Source organism: Cyanistes caeruleus, chromosome Z (assembly GCF_971803275.1).
Source record: "Cyanistes caeruleus chromosome Z, bCyaCae1.hap1.1, whole genome shotgun sequence".
NCBI classification, from domain to species: Eukaryota; Metazoa; Chordata; class Aves; order Passeriformes; family Paridae; genus Cyanistes; species Cyanistes caeruleus.
Window position 1 is genome coordinate 57,593,268 of NC_141732.1, and position 24,648 is coordinate 57,617,915.

General features: G+C 37.1%; 2 protein-coding genes across 19 annotated transcripts in view; one reads left to right on the forward strand and one right to left on the reverse strand.

The window, feature by feature from the left end:
• The window catches only part of PDE8B (phosphodiesterase 8B), a 98,496-nt gene extending 96,027 nt beyond the window's left edge, over positions 1-2,469 (forward strand). For 12 of the 18 annotated variants that reach the window (XM_086869217.1, XM_023944613.2, XM_086869218.1 and 9 more), the window contains one exon: positions 412-2,469. In XM_086869217.1, coding sequence (XP_086725343.1) covers positions 412-527 — 116 coding nt within the window. In that variant the 3' untranslated portion in view covers positions 528-2,469. The other 6 variants (XM_086869223.1, XM_023944610.2, XM_086869210.1 and 3 more) reach the window with 1 other exon arrangement.
• Positions 2,310-24,648, reverse strand: part of WDR41 (WD repeat domain 41) — a 27,993-nt gene continuing 5,654 nt past the window's right edge. Inside the window, exons 3-13 of the mRNA XM_023944614.2 lie at positions 22,683-22,731; positions 20,841-20,972; positions 20,414-20,476; positions 19,859-19,970; positions 18,424-18,486; positions 16,638-16,748; positions 15,191-15,375; positions 12,240-12,361; positions 11,156-11,244; positions 7,444-7,577; positions 2,310-5,623 (exon numbers count right to left, since the gene is read on the reverse strand). Of these exons, the coding sequence (XP_023800382.1) occupies positions 5,471-5,623; positions 7,444-7,577; positions 11,156-11,244; positions 12,240-12,361; positions 15,191-15,375; positions 16,638-16,748; positions 18,424-18,486; positions 19,859-19,970; positions 20,414-20,476; positions 20,841-20,972; positions 22,683-22,731 (1,213 nt within the window). The 3' untranslated portion in view covers positions 2,310-5,470. The remainder of the gene's footprint in view (positions 5,624-7,443; positions 7,578-11,155; positions 11,245-12,239; positions 12,362-15,190; positions 15,376-16,637; positions 16,749-18,423; positions 18,487-19,858; positions 19,971-20,413; positions 20,477-20,840; positions 20,973-22,682; positions 22,732-24,648) is intronic.

A 24,648-nucleotide genomic window follows, 5' to 3' on the forward strand; every position in this document is an offset into this window, starting at 1 on the left:
AGGCAGTACCCATATATAAGCAGTACAGCACAGGATATTGTGCAATCATGACACTGAAGCCTGTTTCACTGCATACTATGAAGCTGCACACTTACCAGGCAATCTATGTAGAGAATGAGTAATGGCTTAAAACTAAGCTTTTTTCCATCTATGTATTTTTTTCCTTTAGCACTGTATTTCTTCTGAGCAGCAGAAACTAAGATCACCGTGACTGCATGTTAGCTTAATTTAATAAAATCACCATGCATTTGGAAAGGGATTTTCTTGAAACAGAAACACACTAAAAAAAAATATTTTCCCTTTTAGTATTACTTTAAGGAATGGAAGAACAAAAGAGAGTAGGAGAATGCCAATTTCAGATCAGCCTCGGCTGTTCTTCTGCCTGTAAAACACTTTTCCCTGTTCTTTCAGCATTTGCACATCTGCCTGTTTTGATGCAACACTTGGCTAATAACTACAAACACTGGAAAACACTGGATGATTTGAAGTGCAAGAGTCTCAGGCTCCCATCAGAAAACAACAACTGACACTAAGTCAAGAGAACCAGACCTCTTGCTCTACCAGTTTCACTGTGAATCACTTACAGAAACACTTGGCTACAAAGGGGATTAATGTTGCTTTTCCAGTGAAATTAAGACTGCGTGACAAGAAGGAAATACTTTACTCATTTTTAAGCTTCTATGAATTCTATAGAAAAATGTTTTTAGAGGCTATATAAACCACAGATGACTAAGTGCTCTTTGGAAATACTATTTTGTGGCAGAAAATGTACTTCTGAAACTAGTTTCTAATACTGAATATGCACTTCTTGAATCTTGTAGTTGATACAACTGTATTCACTAACGCTTCACACAACTGTTTTTCAGAGAGAGGGATAATCTAGTCACCAGGAGAGTAAGAATAGCCTGACAAATAAGGATAGAAACTTCCCACTTATCTAGCATGAATTTGTTTCAATTCTATCAACGTTCTTAAGCTCTCTGAATCTTACTTCTAAAGAGAACATGCACAGCAAAACAAGTAAACCTTAATAAACTGGATACATAAAAAACCCAAACATGACACCTTTTAAAACAACCTTCCTATTATTATCTGAGACTCTCTCAGAGCCCCACCTGTTCTTTCTTTTCCATATGAAATTTTGGTAGGAGTCGATGTTCTCTAAAATTGATCATATAATACAGGAAAATAAGCATGTTCTGTCTAGATAGTGCCATCCACATGATTCTCTGCCATCTTGCAGATGTTATCACACAAGTTTTCACCAAATTTTACATGAAAAATTATTGTGGCACTTGATCCCCATCCTTTTTTATAAAAATGGTGTTTGTAAACATGGTCATCACTTTTATGAAACTGACCTAAATTTTATGGCAAGTTCATTTATTGTGCTACTTCTTGGGTGAACCTATCACTTTTTAAAAAAATTTTCAGGCTATAATTTATAAAAGCATTATAATTTGTACTGCTTTATCCTCCTAATAAAATACTGTTTGTTCTTGTGATGCAAGAAGTACTTTGAAATATGTAAATCAGTTGGAAATCAAACATAGTTCTTCATTAGTTCTAAGATACAGAATTTATGCTAAGGCTTTCAAAGCACAAATGCATATTTTTGTACATCTCATTTTAATCGCATGCAGAACATAAGTTTAAATTTTAGACTATTCTCAGACTATTCAGTAAATAAATACTAGCAGAAGTGCTTATTTTTAACACTGTGCACTCCAGGCTGCAAGCAAGACTGTCAAAGCTGTGGCTGCAGTTAAAGAAGCAGTCCACCTACCCTGTGCTATATCAAAAATCAAACCGGGTAAAGGAAAAGGGGAAAAAAAACAAACAGCATAAACTGCTATGGAAGAATAGTGACAATGCTGTTTACTGCAGGTAGCTTACATATGTGCCAACCTTTTTTGTATGTTTTGTACCAAGTTCTGAAACAAAAGGCAACATTCATAAAATGTATGTGCAGAAAAATGTATAGAAGCTATATTTTTGTTAGAATGGTAACAGATCCTTACTTTTGTCATAGCCAAGGCAGGTTGCTGTGTATTAAAATGTCGCATCATGTATATTTGAAGAATGGTGTTTCTGGTGAAGCATGGTTATTCATTCTTTCCTGTTATTTATGGCAACATTCTTCAGTGGATTTTTATTCAGAGAAGTTGAACCTCTGTTTTTTAATACTGTATACTGTTCGCTTTTAACATTTCTTTACTTAGGACTAGTGCTCTTGGTGATTGTACCTTAACTATGCTGATAACTGAACATTCACTGCAGCTTGCATTAGAGAAGAGAATTTCCCAAGATTTAAGCTTTGTTAATTTAATTTGTTAAATACAGCAACATTGTAAGACCACATCCATGTGAAACATTTAATTCATAATTTTTGTCACACTTCTGTCACACAGAACAAAATGTCAACAGTGGAAGGCATCAAAAAAATAAAGTTCAACTTGTGAACCAGAACTGAGGCCAAAGTATTAATACAGAATCAACATATTTGTTGCAGGATATTGTGTTTCTTCCCACAGTCAGACAAGAAAAAAGAAAAAAAAAAAGAAAAGCAATTTGTGTGGCTATAGGTCCTCTTTAATAGCAAAACAAACCAGCACAGATTAGTCATCATCTGCCAGTTGTGTCAGATCTCCTGGACTCGTCCAGACTATAACTCATCTAGACTAACATCTGCTTGTTTCATGCTGTTGTCAGTGCACAGGTGTAAAACAGCCACCTCAGAGTTGCAAAAGTATTGAGAGCAGGTCTGATAAAGATAATTACTTCCATGAGGTGGATATATGGAATTCAGTGTTACTGAAGGTGGAAAAAAATTTAGGACATCAGTTAGATGTAAAAAGTCTCATCTGGTCACCATAATTACGCTCACTGCATCTCCCAACAGCAAGTGACAAACTCTCATATAACAAAGGAGTGGAATATATACCTATGTTCCCTGTTACACTTAAAGTTCATTTGTATAACAAAGAGCTCAGTACTTTTAAGTCAACCATCTTTAAAAGAAGAGACCCTTGGAAGATCTACTGCCAATGGAGTTTATCTGAGAACACGGAGTTTATCTGAGAACATTTGCACTTCTGATAAATATAAATATATATGCATGTAGGACTGTTTAAAGCTGAATTACATTCCCATAAAATGCACAGTGAGTTTTGTGACTAGAACTGTTCAGTTTAATAGGTCTGTTTCTCTACCAGGTATTCACTTAAAAGCAGTAACATAAAAAGGAAATAGTTGTTCTCATGCCACAAGAAGATATAATAAAAATATGATCTTCATTCTCTCTAGTTATAATTGGTGATAGCAGGAGGCTCTCCAAAAAAACCTAAGTTTTATAAGCTTTCTCTGTAAAGGTGTCATAACTATGTGTATACACGAGCACTATATACAACCAAATAGTTATTTAGCAATTAAAAAAAGGAAGAAAGATCCAAAGAAAGGTTTTATCTCCCCAGCTTCTCCTGGGTAAGCCAAAAATGCAACATGAGCTGTTGAAGACAAGCTGAAGCAATATAAACTTAACATGCTTTCCTCTCTCAAGTTAATACCATGTATCCAAAGGCACATTATCCTCAGCTGTAATCCAAATGCCTTTCCTACATGGGTCAACAGAATAGCCAGCCTTAGCAAAGAACATGCAGCTCAAGCTCTAACACTGATTTAGCCTCCCTGAATTGAAAGGAGAGGGTAATTTAAAAATCCCTCCATCTGTTTTGTGATTTTGAAATATATTATTTTGAGCTCTATACTCAAGTAAGATTAGCTGTACAACTTGACTAAGGTAGGGGAAAATTACAACTCAAAATCTTACTGCCCCTCTGCCCTTCTTTCCAGAGAAGATTACTGTCTCATAAGACAACTCTAAAAGCAAAGGTAGGCTTCTGAGTGGTAGGAGAAAGCCAAATGCCCACTTCTGCTGGGGGATGCAAGTCTAAAAGGCTCTTTGGTTTCTTCTAGGAAACTAGGAGCTTTCTCCTTTTGCTTCTGCTCTTTCAAGAATCTGCTTAGCCCTTCTTTTTAATCGCACTTACTGCAACCACTTTAAGTCTGGAATCACAGCCATGTAGTTTCCTGTACCCATAACAATTTTCATTGATTCAAAGGGAAGAGATGGCACTGAAAAGTTGTACAAGACTTATTCCTACACCATTTAAGTGCTGTATCTTCTGAGTAGATCTGAGGATAGTAGCACCCTCTTCTACATGGTTTTATGCCCACTAAATTCACAAACTTCCCCTTTTCCCTAGCTCTTCTCTGTTCAAATAGTAATGTACCGCTCATTATCTTGTACTCCCTCACACTTCCTTTGTATCAGCTCTGGGTTTAACATTGCTTCATTTTTTAGGGTTTGTTGTTGTTGCTGGGGTGGGGGAGGGAGGGGATTATTTTCATGTTTGTCTCCTGATTATTTTTTGCTTTTGTGTTTTTGTTGCTGAGGTTTGAGCTTTATGTTTTAGTTTGCATTTCTTTCCCTACTCCTATTTAGATGCTTCTACTTCGGACTCTTACTACCTATGTACTTAGATACTTATTTTTTAACTCTGAGATACTATTTACCCTTACAAACTTGGCGCAGATTTTTCTGGAGTCAGACTTCAGCTGAGAATTTAGTATTCATATGTTTCACTACTACTGAACATACCAACTCCAATTGCTTAAGAAAGTATTTTACATTCTAAAAATTCATGGTAAGGCAAATGCTTTTTATTAGATATAAATTAATTTGATGAATGCACTATGGAAAGACAAAGCTAAACTAATCACACTGCATGCTAGACTTGGTAATGGTGCTTTATAAACTCTAATAATGTAGGCTAATCCAAGTAAAACTGCAGCTACTACTAGTAAATAGTTTCTATGTACCTCAGTTTGCCAAAAATTAAAACCTGACAAACCAACAAAAGGTTGGAATTACCTACCTTTTTTTTCTTTTTCTTACCATTGGTGCAGGATATTAATGTCAAATGCAAATTTTCTATTTGAGAATGATTTCTGTATACACACGAATCTGAGCCATCAGTGAGGAAAGTCCAGCTTCTAGAAATAAACTAGATGAAAGAGGAAGCTGCAGATTTCTTCCCATGCCTTCTTCCAGCACATAGCACTCTGGATGCCCTCAACTGCTTTAATTATGATCCATCTAAAGTATTTCACAATTCTTAATTTTGACATTCATTCATGACAATTTTAAACATTCGGAATAATATTAGAAACTATTTAATGAATCATCATTACCTTCAGTCTTTCAAGAGAACACCATTTCTACTGACAGAGCATACCAAAATGCAAAATTCTCCTTTGAGAAGAGTAACAACTAAGAGAAGTTCAATATAACACATGATATTAAGTGTAAGCCTTACTAGTAGTCAGATTTCCAGTAGCTCAGACATACCTTTACACTCATGTTTAACACACATCCAGTTTACATATATGCAGCCTGTATTCAAACAATTTAAAGTCTGAGCTGCAAATCACCGTTTTGTGCCAATTTTTTAAATAGTGTTAAACTGCGGAGGCTAGATTCTCGTTCACCATCCTTCCACAAAATAATGAGGTGGTCAGCAGAGCATGTAGCCAATCCCAGTTCACCAAAGTACAGGAACATCTGCAATGAAACAACTATTATTACCATGATGTTTGCATGAGATGGTCAGCTTGCTTAATTATTTAGTGTACAGCTGCACTAAACAAATACATGTATCTGAAATGGCTCTGCTTATAGATGGGAATACAAAATTACATACTGTCTGTATGTTAGAGATGCCATTTAACTGCTATGCAGAACAACTCTTTAACATTGCTACTCTTTAGGCACTTCATACTGAAAGATCTCCATCTAAAACAGTAAAGCCTTACAGATAGGGAAGCTAAAGGACAGAATCCTGAAGAAACTGTAGCAAGTAGTTCAGCAGTAGAAGTGTGAATGACTTGCATCAGCTCTGGTCTGGTTTCTTGGGAACAGAAGCCACAGTGCTCTGTTCACTGGTTACACTGAGCCCCCTACAACACAGTAAGGTACTAGCAGCAGGCCTGGAAAGACCAAAGCTGTAACAGACATCAGTACATGCCTAGTCACACAGAGGAAGTCAAACAAGCAAGAAACTCAACACTGGAAGGAAGTATAGCACCAGCAGAAGGATCCTGCAAAACCAATGGAGCTGAGAAATCATGAGTTAACCCCTAACTTCTGTTACCTTCACAAAACTGCAAAATTAACCACTAACTGCAGTTCAACACAACAGCAAATGGAACCAGTGATGTCACTATGGCATGCGCACAATGCCCTGATTCTTCAGTTTGTTAAAGGGATCTGTCTGGCAGAAGCATTCAAGCCAAAGCCTACCTGCCGTGGGAATGGTCACTTAACAGCTACAGAGTTCCAGCAGAGTCTGACAAGCCCTCACCTTGGCCATCACACCACTACTCAACATTTTCTTCCTCAACAGCTCCCATCTGATTTTAAAAAAAACCAGAATTTTCCATACATAGAACATTGCAGGAAACCACATCCACTCCATCTCTATTACTCCTTTGCTCTGCAAAGGAGTCTGAGTTGGGTCTCAGACAAGACCCAACATAAGCCTCTCACCTTCTTTGTGTCTCTTGCTGAATTACACACTATGTCCTCTTTCTTAGATAGCAACCTTCCAAGTGGCTAATGAGACCCCTTCCAACAGTTTTTCAAAAGAAAGATGGCAGAAAGGGACAGAAAGCCTTGTGGAAATCTCTTTAGCAGAAAGGTTCACCTTAGCTATTAAAGAAAAGCATTCATGTTTTAGCAGCAGCAGTTCTGAAATCCAGATTGTCTCACGAATGCTTGTGAGCAAAGCTGCTCCAGAACCACACTATCCCCTTCTAGCTGCCCTTCCCCCTGCTCCTGCCAAGAATGTACGTAGAAGTCCACTGTAACAAAGTGCTTTGTTACTCCAATAGGTTGTCACAGAAAAGTGTGGAGGAAACTACTTTAGGCAGACAAAAGGAGTAATAATACTGGTAGTACTGCTTAAGTTAAAAGACCTCCCTAATGCTCACAGCACAGAGGGCCAAGAAATTACTCAGTGTGTTTTGGTTTTGGTTGTTTTTGCAGGAGCCCTTATTTAGATTGCAAACTTAAGATGAAATCTGAGTCATGTACATGGTTCCCAGCTGTATTGTCTGCAGTCTATAAATAAAGCCAAATACTCTGTCAGATTATCTCTAGCATATATGTACAAACACAGTCCTCAGGCATGAGTGAGTGAATTGTTATTAATATATTAAGTCAGCATGAATTACTGTTTCCACACTGCACGAAAAATACCACACAAACAATATGCTCCTAGCCTCCAGAGCCAGACAGTCAGAAGTTACAATTCAAGAAACGCTGTCACATTTATGTTACTTACTAACATTCACTTTTTCTCATTCTTACTAAAACTGACCTACCTGCACAGCTGATGAATGACCAATCAAATCACCAACCAGCTCCAAGAAATACACAGGTGTATTCTCATGCATCTTCTTCGCAGCTTGGATTGCCTGCTTGTTTGCCCTTCCAAATCCCCACATGTTGAAAAACCCTGAGAGGGAAAAAAAAAAATTAAAGTCTTATTTTGGCAAAAATCATAAATACTATTTATTTCTTCTAGCTTAAAGAGAGAAGTACAAAAGCACATAAAATCTAAAAGCAGGACACTCTGTATGGCAAAAAGACAGAAGCATTGTACTGTGCAGCCCTTTAGCATCTGGATTATTCATCTGGAGGGAAGAAGGAAACATAGCTACTTGTCCCACTTAATGTAAATTAAGAAAACATTCTGAATTACACACATGGGTGACACAATACACAGATTTAGGAACAAATACAAAGACTTGCTGAAAGAATGAACTGAACAGCAAAGGTAGGTGTAAAAAGTGATGTTTATCTTTTCTCTGCCCTCCTAAATTGTTACTTGTACAAAGAGCACAGAAAGGAGGCACCAATCTCTCCTCTGTATGTTCTGCACTACAGCATTTAAGTGCTGTCTCATTGCCTCCTTCCTTCAGGTTTAAAACTATCAGCCAATGTGGTGTGCAAAGATGACATTCCATATGTTCCCTTTAGATTGCATAAAAGTACACAGCCACAGCCCCCAGAACTGTGTAATAGTACTAACACAAGTAGGAAGGTTGGGTTCTGTTGACAATGCAGTTCAGACTTTATTCCAAATTCTTCCCTCAGCCCTACCAGCACATAAAACTAGAATTGTGCTAAACTGTGGTCACGGTGCAAGGCAGATAGATGGTGAGATGAACAACTTCTTGTGGGATCCCTAGAATAAAAATAGCGCAAATCAACAGCAGTATCTCCCTAAGGCTCTTTCCAAACTTCTAATGTGAAACCAAATACTACTTGTCACTGTGTAGATCAGCCTGTCATCAGCAATGCTGAAGACAGAAGATCCTGAAAAAGTGCTTCTAAATCAACCTAGGCAGCAAAAATGTATTTTCAAAAGAAACTAACAAGAGATGAACAGCCAGGTAGACAAGATACATCAAGAAAATTATTCACACCTTGAATAAAAGGATTCGTACAGAAGAGCAACAATAGCAACTGTTGCTGTTTCCAGTCCTTGATAGCAATTACATTGTCCAGAGTACCTGTTGCAGACCACAACCGCCAGTGTGCAGGGGAAATGCTCAAAAAGAGTAGCAAGTACTACAATGGAACTGTCATTACTCAGGCATAAGCAGGAAATACACAGGAGATGGAAGCAGGTCAGGCCACTTGAAATGAACATAGAGAGGCTGTCAGAGTAAAGAAAAATGAGACAAGTTTTAATTGTTTTAATTCCATCTGGAATTAAAACTGACTAAGGATGTCAAAGACAGTAAGAAGGGCACACATCAAGAACAAAAGGAAAACTAAGGCTAATGTGGGCCTGTTACTAAATGGAAGGAGGGACCCTGGTAGACCAGAATGCAGAGAAGTCAGGTATGGTACTTCGCTTCAGTCTCCACTGACAAGACCAGCCCCCAGTATTCTCTGGCCCAGGAGCCCAGGGTAAAGGAATGTTGGAAGGAAGACTTTCCCTTGGTCAAGGAGGATTAGATTAGAAGCCATCTAGGCAAACCTGACATTCACCAGTCCACGAGCCCTGAGTGGATGCATCCACAAGTGCTCAGAGAGCTGGTGGACACCACTACAAGGCCACTCATGATCATCTTTAAAAGGTCACAGAGATCAGGAGAGATGTTGAGGACTGGAAGAAAGCAAACATCACCCTGTCCAAAAGAGGCAAGAAAGAGGACCCAGCAAACTAGCAGCCAGTCAGCCTCACCTCAATCCCTGGGAAAGTGATGGAGCACTTCATTCTGGAGACCATCTCTATCCACATGGATGACAAGATGATGATCAGGAATAGGCAGCATGGGTTCCATAAGGTAAGTCATGTTTGACCAACCCAATTGCCTTCTACAATGAAACAACTACTTGGATGGATGAGGGGAAAATAGTGGCTATTGTCTACTTGACTTCAGCAGGAATTTCAACTGTTTCTCACAACATCATCATAGACAAACTCAGGGATGTGGGCTGGATGAGTGGACAGTGAGGTGAGGTGGATCAAGAACTGCCTGAACAACACATCCCAGAGGGTCAAAATCAGTGGCACAGTTGGAGGCCTGTCACTGGCAGTGTCCCCCAAGGTTCAATACCGGGCCCAGAACTGTTTAACTTGTTCATCCTTGACTTGTAAAAGGTGGAATGTGCCTCCTCAGCAAATTCTCAGACTGAGAACACAGAGCTGGGAGGAATGGCCAACACCCCAGAGTGCTGTGCAGCCCTTCAGAAGGACCTCAGCAGTTTGGACAGACGGGCAGAGAAGAACCATCTGATATTCAGCAAAGGCAAATGCAGGGTCCTGCACCTGGGGAGGAACAACCTCAAGCACCTGGGGCTGACCTGCTGAGGTGCAGCTTGGAGGAAAAGGACCTGGGGGTCCTGGTAGACAGCAGAGTGTCCTGGTGGCCAAGAAGGCCAATGGGATCCTGGGGGGACGTTAGGAAGAGCATTGCCAGCCAGTCATAGAAGGTCATCCTGGCCCTGTACTCAGACCTTGCAAGGTCTCCGAAGGAGTGCTGTGTCCAGTTCTGGACTCCTCAGGACAAGCAAGCAGGTCAAGCAGAAGGCTCCAAAAATGATGAGAGGACTGGAGCATGTGGATAGGCTGATGAAACTGGGCCTGATCAGCCTTGAGAGGGGACTTCATCAATGTCTATCAGTATCTGAAGGGAGGGTACCAAAACAATGGACAATGGTACAAGACAATGGACCAGGCTCTTCTCAGAGGTGCTGAGTAGTAGGACAAGAGGTAATGTACAGACAGTGATGCACAAGAAGTTACACCTGAATAAGTGGAAAACTTCTTTACTGTGTGGGTAACTGAGCACCCGAGCACATTGCCCAGAGGTTCTGGATACTCCAGAACCTCTGGGCAATCACTGCGAATCACTGGGAATACTCTAGAACCATCTGGACACAATCCTGTGCCATATGCTCCAGGATCAACCTGTTCCAGCAGGAAGGCTGGACCACATGACCAACTGTAGTACCTTCCAACCTTTATCCATTCTGTGATTCTGTGAATATCTGTACTTGGGGAAAATGCTTCCTGTAACACTAGCAACTAGCTCTGAGGACTGCAGCGCAGTATGTGAGTTTGGATGAAAATTCAAACTAAGTCCCAATATCATTCCAAGTTCAAAGAGGAGACATGGAAAACACTTTCTTTTTGGTGCCAGCTGCTTATCTGCAAGGTTTCATCACAAGGTCCTGCAACTATTCACTCTTGTATGGTACTAGAATTCAGTACTGTTTGGTACAAGGAGGAAAGGATGAAGGTTTGTCAGGTCATTTCTTTTAACCAGCTCATACAACTGTGAAGTCCAAGTAAGCTTTATGGCTATGAAACAGAATTGTTTCAGCTGGACCTCCTACCATCCCATATCAGATCCTGGAGGACTTGTACACCCATGTTCTCTTCAGTTTCCCTCCCACACCTGAGATCAGTTGGTTACACACAAGTGTCTCTCTTTACAAAGCCTGAAAGCTTCTCTATTCCTGTATGGTGAATATTGGGTTTTTAAATGTTCCTTTCAGTCCCCACTACTAGCAAACCTGTTGAAACTGGTTCAGCTGGCAGCTGCTGCTTTTCTCTGAGTTCCCAAATGCGCACACTGCCATCTTCTGAACAGGAGATCAGCTGCCTGTAAAAACAGTTGATAAGCAGCACTAGCATGGATACTTACCTGTGCAAATCATCTTGTGATGCTTCTATGAAAGACAGTAAGTGCTTCAGGTTCCACACAAGTTTACTAGAACTGTTAAATGTAGCAGGGTGTGCAGATGTTCCACAGAAAACAAAATTCATTAACAGAACAAACTATAATAGACTTGTAGAATAAGTGGAAAAAATAAACCTTTTAAACCCCATACTAAAAGCATACCACTATGTTAACCAAAACATAACCAGTCTAGACTCTGCAAACACAGTTCCACTAGTTGGTTTCTATAAGTTTTCTTTCATTAAGCAAAACACTACTTTTTCTTACAGAAAAATAATGAAAGGATAGCTACTCTGTTTCATGACACATTTAGAACAGCTTAGAACACACACATTTACAAGACCAAGGCCTCAGTTTTTATCTTCTGGCAGACTTCGCCCCACTGAACAAGAATATATAATGGGATCTAACACTGCTATTAGCATATACATATATATGTGGCAACTTGTCCAGGTTGGCTGTCAAAACAAGTTCCAGCTAGAAATCCTGACAAACTAAATTTCTAACAAACAAAAACTGCAAGTTATTAATTTTTGTTAGAACATTTCAAGTGTTACAAAGTATTTAGTGAAAAATATATTCTGAATATGCTGTATGCCTTGGCTTTCTAGAAGTAAAATGCAATTAAACTATATTTTCACACTACAGACAAAAGTGCTTCATCAGTGCTGCATCATTTTGAAAATAGCTCTTTTCAGCCTGTGTACCAGTCATACTGGAAACACAGGTTTTCCCACTGAATTACAATGATAAATTTTCCAAAATCATATTAACAAGCTCTACCTAACAAAAGCAGCTCAAATTGAAGATCAAGTCCCTGCCCTAGAAAGCCAATGTAGTTTTGCAGTCTGTCTCTAGTCACCCTTTCAAGTTTTGCTTTTCTTTATTACATTAACAAAATGCACTATGTTTTGTACCTGTTTGGAAGCTTCTCAATGTGCAGCACAGAGGAGTCGTGAGCAGTTCTCTGGCAGGCAATCACACGCTTCATTTGAAGATTATATACGTATATGCCTTTGCCAACAGCAGCAAACACACACTGGAAAGAAAATTCAATAGAACAACTTACAGAATCAGATACTGAAGGATCACCTTGCATAAAATGGATTTCCAGCAATACTATGACCTAGCTTGTTTCTGCCCTCATGTTACTGCTTTATCCCAAACATATTAAATTAGAAAATTATAAAAAGAGATGGATTTTTTAAAGTAAATGTGGGATATAATTCTATACTTAAGCAGTAATTTAATGTCTGTATTTTTATCCTGTACCTCAGAGTCTAAGCAGAAACTAAAGATACCAACAAATCAAGACATTTCTGTAATTAAATGCATATGTTCTTAAAGTAAAATAATGTCCCATGTTTTGAAAAACTCTCGTTTTATCAAGAAACACTGAGAATACAGGAAACTGTTCAGCATTCTTGATTTTTTTCGAAATTTAACTGAGGATAGAGATGGATAAAGAGGCCTTGCTAAAGCATTTGGGCTCTACTGAATACAGAAAAGGAACTCTCTCACAGTGAAGTATTACACAATACTGCATTTTGCATTCAATCTTCTTCTTCAAAAGAGTGTAGGCATTCCAATCATATATCTCATAATCATCATGTCCCTAAGGCTCCGGAAATGGTTTAGAGATATTTGGACCTGGACTGCTTCATGACTTGCGATGAACTTTAAGAGAACACGTATACAATCCTGTGTAATATCATCATTAATATTCAGTACCACAGGAATGCAAAATCTTTCCATTCAGTATATACTTGCAGATTTTAACATACCTTGTTCAGATGACAGTGTGCTGGAACACTTCCCTGAACAGCCTGCTTCCTTTTACACCACCCAAACATTAACATCTCATATAAAATTCACGCTACATGTCTTGTCAACATTTTGTACAACTTGTAACCTAGAGTCTTTGACTAAAATTTCCTCTGTATATTCAACAATGTTTTGACATTGTTTTTGTCAAACATTTGTCTTTGCCCAGGTTTTTATTCTTTTCTTTTCCTTATGTGAAACTGCTGTGGAAATACTGAAACTGAACAGATTTCTCATAGTGCCATTTCCAAATCAAGACAAAAAACCAAACCACTGAGTCCATTATCCTACTTTCGCGGAAGGTTCAAATTCAGTGGCCTTCCACATAACTCTTCCGCCTTGAGCCATACAGTCTTACAGCTCTGCAAAACATGCTCTTCATGGAGCACTCTTCTTTTTTCACAAGCCCTGGCAAAATCCTGGTCATCTCAAAATCCAAGAAAATAAAACACATGAAGCATAAATTGTACACTGCTATTAAAAGGCAAGCTAAACACACACATACCAGGACAGCGGATGCACTCTTTAGCACTGTTTCCTAGTTTTGAAAACCTTTATCATCCCATTTGTTTCAGAATCATGTTTTGCTTATAAGCTCAGTGTCAAACTAGACAAGTGTATCTTCTCCAACTACCTAACTACCAAGTCAAGTTTTTTTAACATGAAGAACGGTGTTCTGTTTTGAGATAGCAGGTAACAAAATAATACGTTACACAAATACACTTCTGCACCACCTTTTAAGCAGGAGCTTTACAAAACAGACAGCACTACCTTAAAAGCACCATCTCTTTTGGTATGTAACACTAGAACCACCTTTTTTAACATCACTCAAAACTCTCACAATGAAAAAAAACCACAAAAAAACCATAGCAATTAATTTAGTTCAGTTCCATGAATGGAAGAAAGTCTTCAGCACCCCCAGATTCCACACTGAATGTTTTGACAATCTCTGACTTTCCAAAATCCTTTCTACTTCCTTAAAACACATCATACATCATTTTCAAGCATGGAATGGAAGTGTTTTGAAGCCAAATTGCAGAACTTATCCTAAACAAAATTCACTTTTGGCTCATTGTAGAAATAAACACTGACAACAAAACCACTGAAAATCCCACCTTTAAAGACAACCACATCTTTTTTAGCACCCCCCCATATGCCACAATATTTCTCTCTCTCTCCAGGGTTTTAGGAAAAGTTCTATTCAGAAAGATGCAAATGCATCAGGCAACTATTTGGTCCTTACCCTATATTCAGGCTTTTCCACAGCCATTATTTTGTTACAGCTTATATATCTGAATCCATTTCCAAGAATCTCTTCCTTAATCATTTCCAATAACTGACCAACATGCCTCAAACTAAATCCCACTGTACCCCAACAATGAAAGATCTTTTATTTTGTGACCAACAGTTGGTAACGTTTCATGAAATTAAATATCGACCTGAGTATTTTTAGTGTTTGCTGTACAATAACTGAGTTCTAACTGAGTATTCTGACCAAGACCTTATCTCTAAAGCATGGCAATAGTAGACAGAATCTTGGAAACATATTTGAGTATACAATTCTGTATAGTCTACCTGAACAGAAACAGCAATACTGATTTACTACTAAGCATAGACATATGCCTGCTCTTAAATAGTACCCCCCAGCATTCTTATAGTTATCTCAGCTGTAACTGCTCAAACAGGTGCATTATTGGGAAAACTGTTATTTCCAAAAACTGGAATATGAAAGATGTGTGCCATCAAAACATGCACCCATATTTATTTTTCTCTAGTGGTATTGTAAACAAATAATAAATCTTTGTTGGTCAAAGAGAAATGCTGTTGTGACACTCCATTACATTAGTTTCCATACCATCAACATATTAAACTCTTCATATAGGTCAATGCCAATGTATTTTATAAAAACTGTTGACCATATAAAATAACTGTGCTAATGAAGCCTCTCATTAAAAAAAGGAAACTGAAAATAGGAACCACTCAAGGTCTTCTGTGGTAAGATCATCCTACCTTACTTAAGGTAATTTACTCTGAAGCTTTTTACCTCCTCGTCAGATGTTAAGTGTTGCACTGAAGTTTCATGTGGGGTTTGGGATAACTTTATTTCTGGCTGTACATCTGGATGGACAGAGGAGTCCCAGAAGTTGCACTCAGATGCCTGCTTTGTCCAGTCAAGTGCATCCCAAACTATTAACTCACCTATGTGAGAACCTGTCACAAAAGTCAAATCTGAAGGGAAAAAAAATCACACATAGAAATCACATGATATTAAAAAAAATATATTTTACACGAAGTTACAACCCTAGAAAGGGAAGACAGCCCATTTATATGTAAGGCTATGTAAAATGTCATACATAACTGACTGGACAAAAACCTCTCTCTCTGAGTAAATACTCATCTAATTACCTAGTATAGCTCAGACGAGCTCTCCTGTAAAATTATAACTAGGAAGTAGAACATTCACTGCCAACAGTGCACAGTATACAGTTGCAAAGGTAAGGAACACGACCAGAAGTGTGTACAAATATTTGAAATTCATTTCTACATACAAAGCCCTTCTATTCCTTGGAGAAGCAAAGGTACAGTCATCCCCCAGACACAATAATGTATTTCTTTGCCATAAATAGAAATTCTGATCACAAACGGAATGAATGAGTTAATGGCAATATTGAAGTATCTGCTCATTTTGAATTTATCACACATGGAAAAGAACTTCTACAACAGTATTTAATGCAGGTACCATCTTGTCTTTTTAAGCCAAATATTGCTTTGATTTCATAATCAAAAAGGAGAAAATAATGGCAACACTTTAGCTCAGAAACATGTACCATAGAATCCAAACTTTCTTTTTTTCAGCCTCTTGTTACCTCTGTAACACGACGCCTTTTTGTAACCAGGCAGACATAGATACACGCACAGATAAATACACACTCTCTATCCTGACAGTAATACCTATTCCTGGTCTGTGCGGATGCTCCGTAAAAAAAAAAAAGACTTGCTGATACTTGCAGCAAAGTAGACAGAATTTCAGGTATTAGTTAAGTATTACTCTAATGAGCAGCATAGATAGTATCAGCTTTGTATCTCTATAATGGATCTATATGCAGGCTCACATCTGCACACTCAAAACCTTCAGTTACCTTAGGACTACAACTGCAAGGGACATGGCATTGCATATTCCATTTAAAGACTAAGAAGGAACAAGACAAAAAAAAATAGCATTTTTAACTTTCCCAGCAGAAAGACCAAGAGTTCCATTTCCATCAATGACATTGACTCTTCTATATTACAACTTGCCTGGTTTCATTTCATTGTTAATCCATGAACAAAGGAATTATATTTTGTCCTATCACTACCTTTGCAGCTACAAAAAAGGTACATCTACTAGTTAATATGTTTCCAGTTAAAATTTTGGTTCAAATAAAAACTTTATAGATGAAACATCCTACTGGTAACTAACAAAACCAGTAAAATCATAAAATTACTCTTACCATTGACACTGACTAAAGATGAAATATTATCCTGATGGTCAACAAGGCGCTTTACTTCAAGGATATTCCAACTTTCAGACCCATTGTTAGAAGCACTCAACTTAAAAATTACTGCAAAGATAGAAAAATTGCCTAAACAAGCCTTTTCATTTGGAATAAGATGGAACTATGTTTAAATAAAACATTTTTCAGACACACAAATTAAACATTACAAGTGAGACCATATAAGACCCACTTATGATCACTCATAACATCAAAAAACAGGAAGCAGTTATTTCAGTGTTACCAGTTAGGCATCTTAACCACAGCAAATACAGAAAAAAACACTTCCGCCTAGTAACTCTGAAAGTCAGAGAACTGGTCAACACCAGAAGTGAAAAGTATCAGACACCTTTATGGAAAAATTACTAAAAGTGAAACATGTTTCTTGAAGACTCGTGTATCTGAAACATTAATATTCAAAAAAAATGCAATATCCTCTAGTAAGGAAATCAGTATTGTCAGAAATTAAGACTTTATTTTCATCAGTCTTGGAATTTCTATCTTGAGTACTACAAAAGCTACTCATTATAGCTTTGGATAGTAAGAGACCATCAACACCTCATACTTCAGACCCTGGGACAAGAAGGCTCTAGAGAATCTGAGTATCTGACAGCTTGGGTAAGCAGCTCCAGACCCTCTCCAAAAGAACAAATGTAAATTGTCACAATCAGATGTGGACAGGCAGCACTGACAATGAGGAAGTTGACCAAGGAGCTCATCAAGCTAATCTCTGTCATTTATCATCAGTCCTTGTAAACCAGGGAGGTCCCAGTGGCCAATGTGATGCCCATCTACACGACTGGTTGTAGGAAGGACTGAGGGAATTACAGACCTGTCAGCCTAATCCCAGTGCCAGGTAAAATGATACAACAAATTATCTTGAGTGACCACATAGCACATACAGGACAACCAGGAAATCAGGCCCAGACAGCATGGGGTTAAGAAAGACAGGTCCTGCTTGACCAACAACAGTCAGTGGGTGCCCAGGTGTCCAAGAAGGCCAGTGGCATCCTGGCCTGTACCAGCAATAATGTGGCTAGCAGGACCAGAGCAGGGATTGCCCCCCTGCGCTTCACACTGGTGAGGCCACAACAGCCATTTGAGGCCACACCTCAAGTTCTGTGTTCAGTGCTGCATCTCTCATAACAAGAAAGATATTCAGGTGCTGGAGTGTGTCCAAAGAACACCAACAGAGTCGGTGAAGGGTCTGGGGCACAAGTCTTATGAGAAGAGAGCTTGGGTTGTTTAGCACTGAGTAAAGAGAGACTTCATCACTTAGTAGCCTCAAGCTATTCCAAGGGGAGATCTTGGCTGGACATCAGAAAGAATTTCTTCACAGAAAGGATAGTTAGGCTTTGGAATGGGTTGCCCAGGGATGTGGAAGAGTCAGAATCCCTGAAGATGTTCAAGAAATGACTGGACATGGTACTTAGTTCTACGGTCTGGCACAGAGGTGATTGGTCAAAGCTTAGACTCAATTATCTTGGAGGTTGCTTCCAATTTTAGTGATTCTATGATTCTAAATATAGAAAAGTTTTGTTTTGCATGTCATGCATATCTCTAAAAAATTTTTGAATAAAATCGGTATTGTCTCCTCTCTGTCAATTGTAAAAGAAAAAATGTTGCTAATCATAGCCTAATACCATTTATTTTTACTATACAATTCCAGAGTGCTGTTCACACATATCTCTGATAAGCAGCTGTTATGGACAAGCATGAGGACTGGAAAAAGTGAGATACTCACTTAGCTCTTTGCCAACTGCTGCTGCAACACAGTATTTGGGCAATTCAACCAAAGCACTGATGCCTTTGGAAAAAAATAAGGGAGAAAGGGACATTAATTGATCACAAGAAAACACAACAAACTGCTAATTCCTTATTAATAAAGTTCTTAACAATCTTCTTTCCACTTATCAAAACGAAAGTATATTGCCTGAAGAGAAAATTAAAAGGCACCAGAAATTAACAGATTATCTCAAACAGAGGTAAGGTCAGGAGTTTCGGTCCTGAGTCAAGCAGAATTCTGAACACCAAACTTGTGGTGAAGCTGAAAGTAAATGATCTTTTTATTTTCTTTATTTTTTTTTTTTTAAATACAATTAAGATATTTATGTCATAATGCTGGACCGTATTAAAAACACCATGACAATTACTGTGACTCTAAATACAAGCAGTACCAAAATTATTGGAAAGTAATACTACCTCAAGTATGCACATTTCTAAAATAATTTGCAGAGCAAGATGAGGAAGAATAAAACATATGATAAAATACCCAGCATGCTGTTAGTGTGTCTTCATCCTGCACAGAACTGCCCCACCTTGTGCCAAAGCACCACTAGAGGAAAATTACCCAAGGAATAAGCAACCTCTTTCTCCACAAAGTCAGAGATTAAGAAGAGAGGGCCTATGCCACACATTCCATTGACTCCCTGTACCAAAGTTTCAATAGCACTTCATTTTAAGCACCATGGTCCAACAGGTATTTAGCATGATATTTCCTACTGAACCAAAAGAAGTATTAATATTCTCAAGGATTCAGAAGACTTTGCCTACCACTAATGTATTCTATGACAAAAATAAGGCCAATATTGGTTCCACTTTTGAATGTAATTCACAGCTTCGTAAGCATCTTTGTAACATACAGCAATTACATGCAACAATTTCCTTCACATGGGCAGATAATATAGAAGTTTATTAATAGAAAAGCATGACTGACATTGATTTCTGATTAAGTTTATTATACTCTTATCAAAACATGCATTTTCTACATCAGAAGTACTGATTCTGAACAACAAAAAGTAATCTTTACTGCTCTACTATTACAAAGTTTCACCTATAAATATAATAGAACTCCCACTCAATCACACAAGAAGTCAGTCAAAGGATTGGGTACATGTTACAGCAAACACATAAATCAGCATCTGAGCTCTAGCCCTGTAGTCAGAGATAATGTACAGTTACTGAGATCTGAGATATTCTAAAATTCACACAGCACAGAACATTAAAAGCAGTCTTAGTTCAGAAACTATTAAATCTGACATTTAAAAAAATAAAGAGTGGCTCTAATACATAATGTTATTATTAGAATTAAAATTAATTTGCCAAGTTGGTTTTGCATCATTATAGAGATCCATTTTACTTGCACTTTAACAGCTATAATGAGTCATTTCCATTTTTACCTGCATCAGTAAGATGACTGGTCTTACACAAGAGATCTAATTTTCGGTTCCAAACACATAGATCACTCCCTCCAGACAACCATACATTCAGTCTTTGAAGAACTGTCAAACACTGCAGAAAAAAAAATCAGATATATGTCTCCTGCAAAAGTTCTTCAGGGAATTTCTCAGTGAAATGATAAAGAGCTTTAGTTAGATAAATCTGTGAAATACAGTATCAAGGTCTCTGAGAAATACATATTTAATTGCACACTAATATGTTAAATTTTTCATCAAAAACTTTATATGTTTTAGGTCGCCTTTTCCAACACAGTAATAAAACCAAGTCACACCATTACCTTTGTTCTACATCCTTTGAAAAACAAAATTGAGATATTAAGAGTTTCAAAAACAAATTAAGAATTGTGCCCACTTCTGAGCCGTTCATTATGTACCTATTCTTAAATAAAGCAATGCTGTTCATTCCAAGACACCTGCACACATGATCCATGAGCCAGACATAATAACTTAATGTAAAAAACAAAACAAGAGACATTCACAGGGTTTCCTCAGTACCTTTACAGTAGAATGGAAACATGACACTTTCTGAATCTGTCTGCCGCTAGTGCAGTCCCAAACCTGTCTTTATTCATTAAGGAAACAGAAAAGTTTCTATGTATCATAAATGTAAATGTCATGCTGGTAACTAAATGACAGATTAGGAAAGAGCTGCAGAAACCTGGTATCCTAAACCCTGAAAGTCTTTTCAATATTTGGCCTAAATGATATATTCATAAAAGCCTGTTATGGATTCATTTTTGTGGCAAGGACTGTATCTACGTGTGAACAATAAATAGAAACCCCTGTGTAATCCAATTAAATCTAGTGGGTATTGGTAGCCATTAAGTTTTGAGATGGATGCAACCTGCGTCAGTGTTACCTTTAAAAGTAAAAACCATAAAAAGCCAGTAGAACTTTAAATTCTCCCCAGATCAAAGGATACAATAACTGTTCTATCAGCTGATGCTGTTATAATCAAATCATTTTTTTCTTCAGTAACATCTGATGAAGAAAATGGTGCTATAGCTGTAATTTTGTGTGTGTGCCCATGAAGTTCATTAAGTTTTTCTCCAGTCTGAAAAACAGGGAAAATTATGTTTGAAATAGGAAAATGCCAACTGTAACACAAAATAGAGGTATCAAATGACTTTTTAAATCAAGAACTTCTTGAGTCTAAAATCTCCTTTCCAGAAGTAATTTAAGGATTTACTACTTTCTACCTTCAGTGCTGTTCAAGATCTTAAATTAAATAACATACTATGAGTTAAATTTAAAGAAGTGGTACATAACAAAAGTTACTCTCTAAGTAAAAAACATCTAAAAGCCCTTAAGAACAAAACTCTGTATTAAATTAATTTAAGTACTACAGCAATTTAGATTTCTTGAGAAACCCTTACTTGAAAATGTATTTTTTTTAAATTTTAATTATTGGAAAAACCTGACCTATATCTATGGCCAAACTCCAGCCAGATTTATTTAGGATGGATATTATCTATAGATTTAAACTGGTGCTTTAGACAACTACAGCTGCTTCTACTAATATTTTAGTTAAATGGCAAAACCCTACAAATAAACATGCAAAAGCAAACTAGCATTTTAAACATGCAGCTAAAATACAGGGTAATTTTTACTGCAAACTTCTTGACAGATGTGGACGAATGTTTTAAATTAAAAGTACAAGGATTTGCTTTAAAAAGAACAATAGAAGTCCTACAGAAGTAGAAAATGGAACTCAGTTCATAAAGCTGGGTATCCAAATGAGTTTTATGTTCACAAACTGCTCAGAACACTGGGCATATATATTCACACACGTGGGTTTTAATATTCAAATCCCCTTACTTTTCCAGATTATAGAATTATAAAACTATAAAAGACCTTCAAAACCAGCAAAGCACTAACAGAAGGTGCTCGAAAGAAAAGTTTCAAGTCTCTCCTTCTGTATTTTAAAATTACACTATTATAAATGTCACACAAATTTTTCGGAAGATTTTAAAGAAAATTTAAAGTCTGGGATTTTTTCTTCCTCAATTGAATGTCTGATACACCATAAATGGTACAGTAGGTCTCCCCTTCAAACTTCTTATTATGCTCATCAGTTCTCTATGGTTTTGTCAATTATACGGAGAAACAGAGTAGAAGAGCAAAACAGCAGGTGTCACACAGAGCACTATTTGTACGATAAAATTAACATCTTAAGGTAAGGTTTTCAAAAGTTGTAAGGAGATTTTTATTACAGCAAGCAATTAAAGGTCTGTTCCTGCATGGCATTATATGTTTACCTTCTACTGATTTTGGTATCTTTCCAATACAATTTTGTGATAGCTCTCCATTAATCAGTCATACTAAAGAGATATTACTAATACAGTGATTGAAATGCACTTAAATCTAAAGTGTATATAAAAATCCTGCCAGGTCTGGGATCTCATTATGTCAGCATTTCAGCATTTAGAGCAAACACAAAACATACTTTCAAAGAGTAATTAAAGCCACAACATCATACACACTTCTGCTTTCAACACCATGATTTTTCTAAAATCACTATGTCATCCCATAACATTTACCTTCCAAAACTTACCCTTCCCTTGGATTCATCCAACTTCTACATTCCTAACTCTCCTTTGTAAACTAAGATTTAACAGCCTCCCTCCACTTTTACATTTTCAAACAGTAGCTCTGCAACAATTCCTATTTATTCTGCTTTTTTGCTCCTAGACATTTCTACTTCATCTCTTCAACTTCTACCCTCACCAAAGCACACAAGCCACCCCTAAAAAAGACAGCTAACCTGAGCATTCCACAGAAATATGATTCCATCATCTCCTGCAGATGCAAACCTGGGAAAAAAACCAAACAAAACAAAAAACTGTAACAAACTGAAAACTTCATTCTAGTGTAATGTAATGGAAAAGCAGTAAATACTTATGGAAGAAAAAATGCTTACAAGGTATATCAGATTCTGACTTTAAAGAATAAGCATGTATTTGTAAATCCTAATTACAGTTTCTAAACTGAATTAGTACATTTAAATAGGTGATTCTCAACACATACTTAACATAAGAACAAGACTCAAGAATTCCAACAGGGTTATAAAAAGCATGTCTTCATGGGTTACCTCAGTCTTTTCCAGTCATGATCACCATCATCTATAACTTTGTCTGCTTCCTGAAGGAGCAAGGAATGGTCAAATGATCAACAAAAAAATCTATTCTTAAAACGTGTTATGAACTCTGCTTAATTTAATGTGTCAAATGCTGGAGTATTACTTGCAATTTCATCTCAGTCCAGTTTTTGGAAGACTCTTGCTGAGGCTTAGCCTTCTTTAGTGATATTCCTATCAATATGAACCTTACTCCATGTTCAAAAAGTACAAGAGCAAAGAAGAGAAAAAAAAAAAGAAGCAACCAGCTTTCTGTTACATTCATAGAGGATTTATTTAGTATCTTCAAAAACCAATCTGAGAAAATTTTCCACTCACTGGTTTTAGCTGAGCCACTGAGAAAACAAGAAAATCCTCCTGTAAAATTCTCACTAAGATGATATTATCTAAAGACCTGAAGCGTGAAACTTGGCTTACAATAGTTGACAAAAAGCACACAATGGAATAGCTGCAGAAACTAAATAAAAACATTTCAGAAGCTGTGTAACAATACTAATCTTACTGAAAATAATAAAGTGAAAAATATTATCATGGGTTTAACAATATAGAAAACAGAATATCCTTGATAAAAAAAAAAAAAATTAGAATTACTGTCAGTAACAATTGAAACAACTTTTTTAAACTCCTCAAACTCTTGGAATACTAACCAGCTACAATTTACTTGTCATCCATACGCTATATGATAACCTACCTTAAATATCATGACTAAGGCTTTAGTTTTACAATGATTATCATGATTTTAGCTTTAGTAATTTACCTGCTACCAAATAACAAAGCCAAAAATGGTAAAACACCCCTTTGTATAAGACAGCATATGCAAACTAAGAATACTGTGGTGCTACTACAGAAATGAATTACACATATCCCATATACATTTGAGAAATGCATACTTTGATAAAGTATTACAATTATTACTTTAATAACTCATCTAGGGAAAAAAAGGATTGAAGAAACCATACAAGATTCTTCCATTTTCATATGAATCTTCTGGTAGACTACTACACAGAAAAATAAGTGTTGTGCTAATGCATGTAACTTTCCTGACGTATATATGTATTTATTACATTAAAAATAAAAACTGGCAAGCTAAAAATCCTCCATGGAGTCTTCTGTGAAATTTTATTTATGTATATGTATAGATATATATAATATTAGAAAATAAGATTCCGTGGGCATTTGTGAACTGGAAGAGACCACTAGCTTGGTCCTTTCCAATCAATGTGCACTGGGAGGGAGACAAACCTCCCTTCACAAAACACCTGCTGTACACTGCAAGGTATAAAACAAACTCTTGCCCATGTTAACTTCATGCCATGTATTGATGAATATATTAGAATTTTCCTTCTGTGTCTAATTCATAAAAGATATAAATTACTGTAGCTCCTTAACAGAGCTATTCTTGCCTATTACTTACATTCTTAGACACTAAACATTTTCTATTTCATTCTCCACGTCAGTCAAGAGTTACTACATTTTATGACTGTATGAAGACTTCACAACCTTACTTTTAAGACAGAAAATTATTTCTTCTCTTGTAGATTTATGTTAAGTTAAAGAACATGCAAGGCTAATTTAGAGAAAACTGAAATAGAAA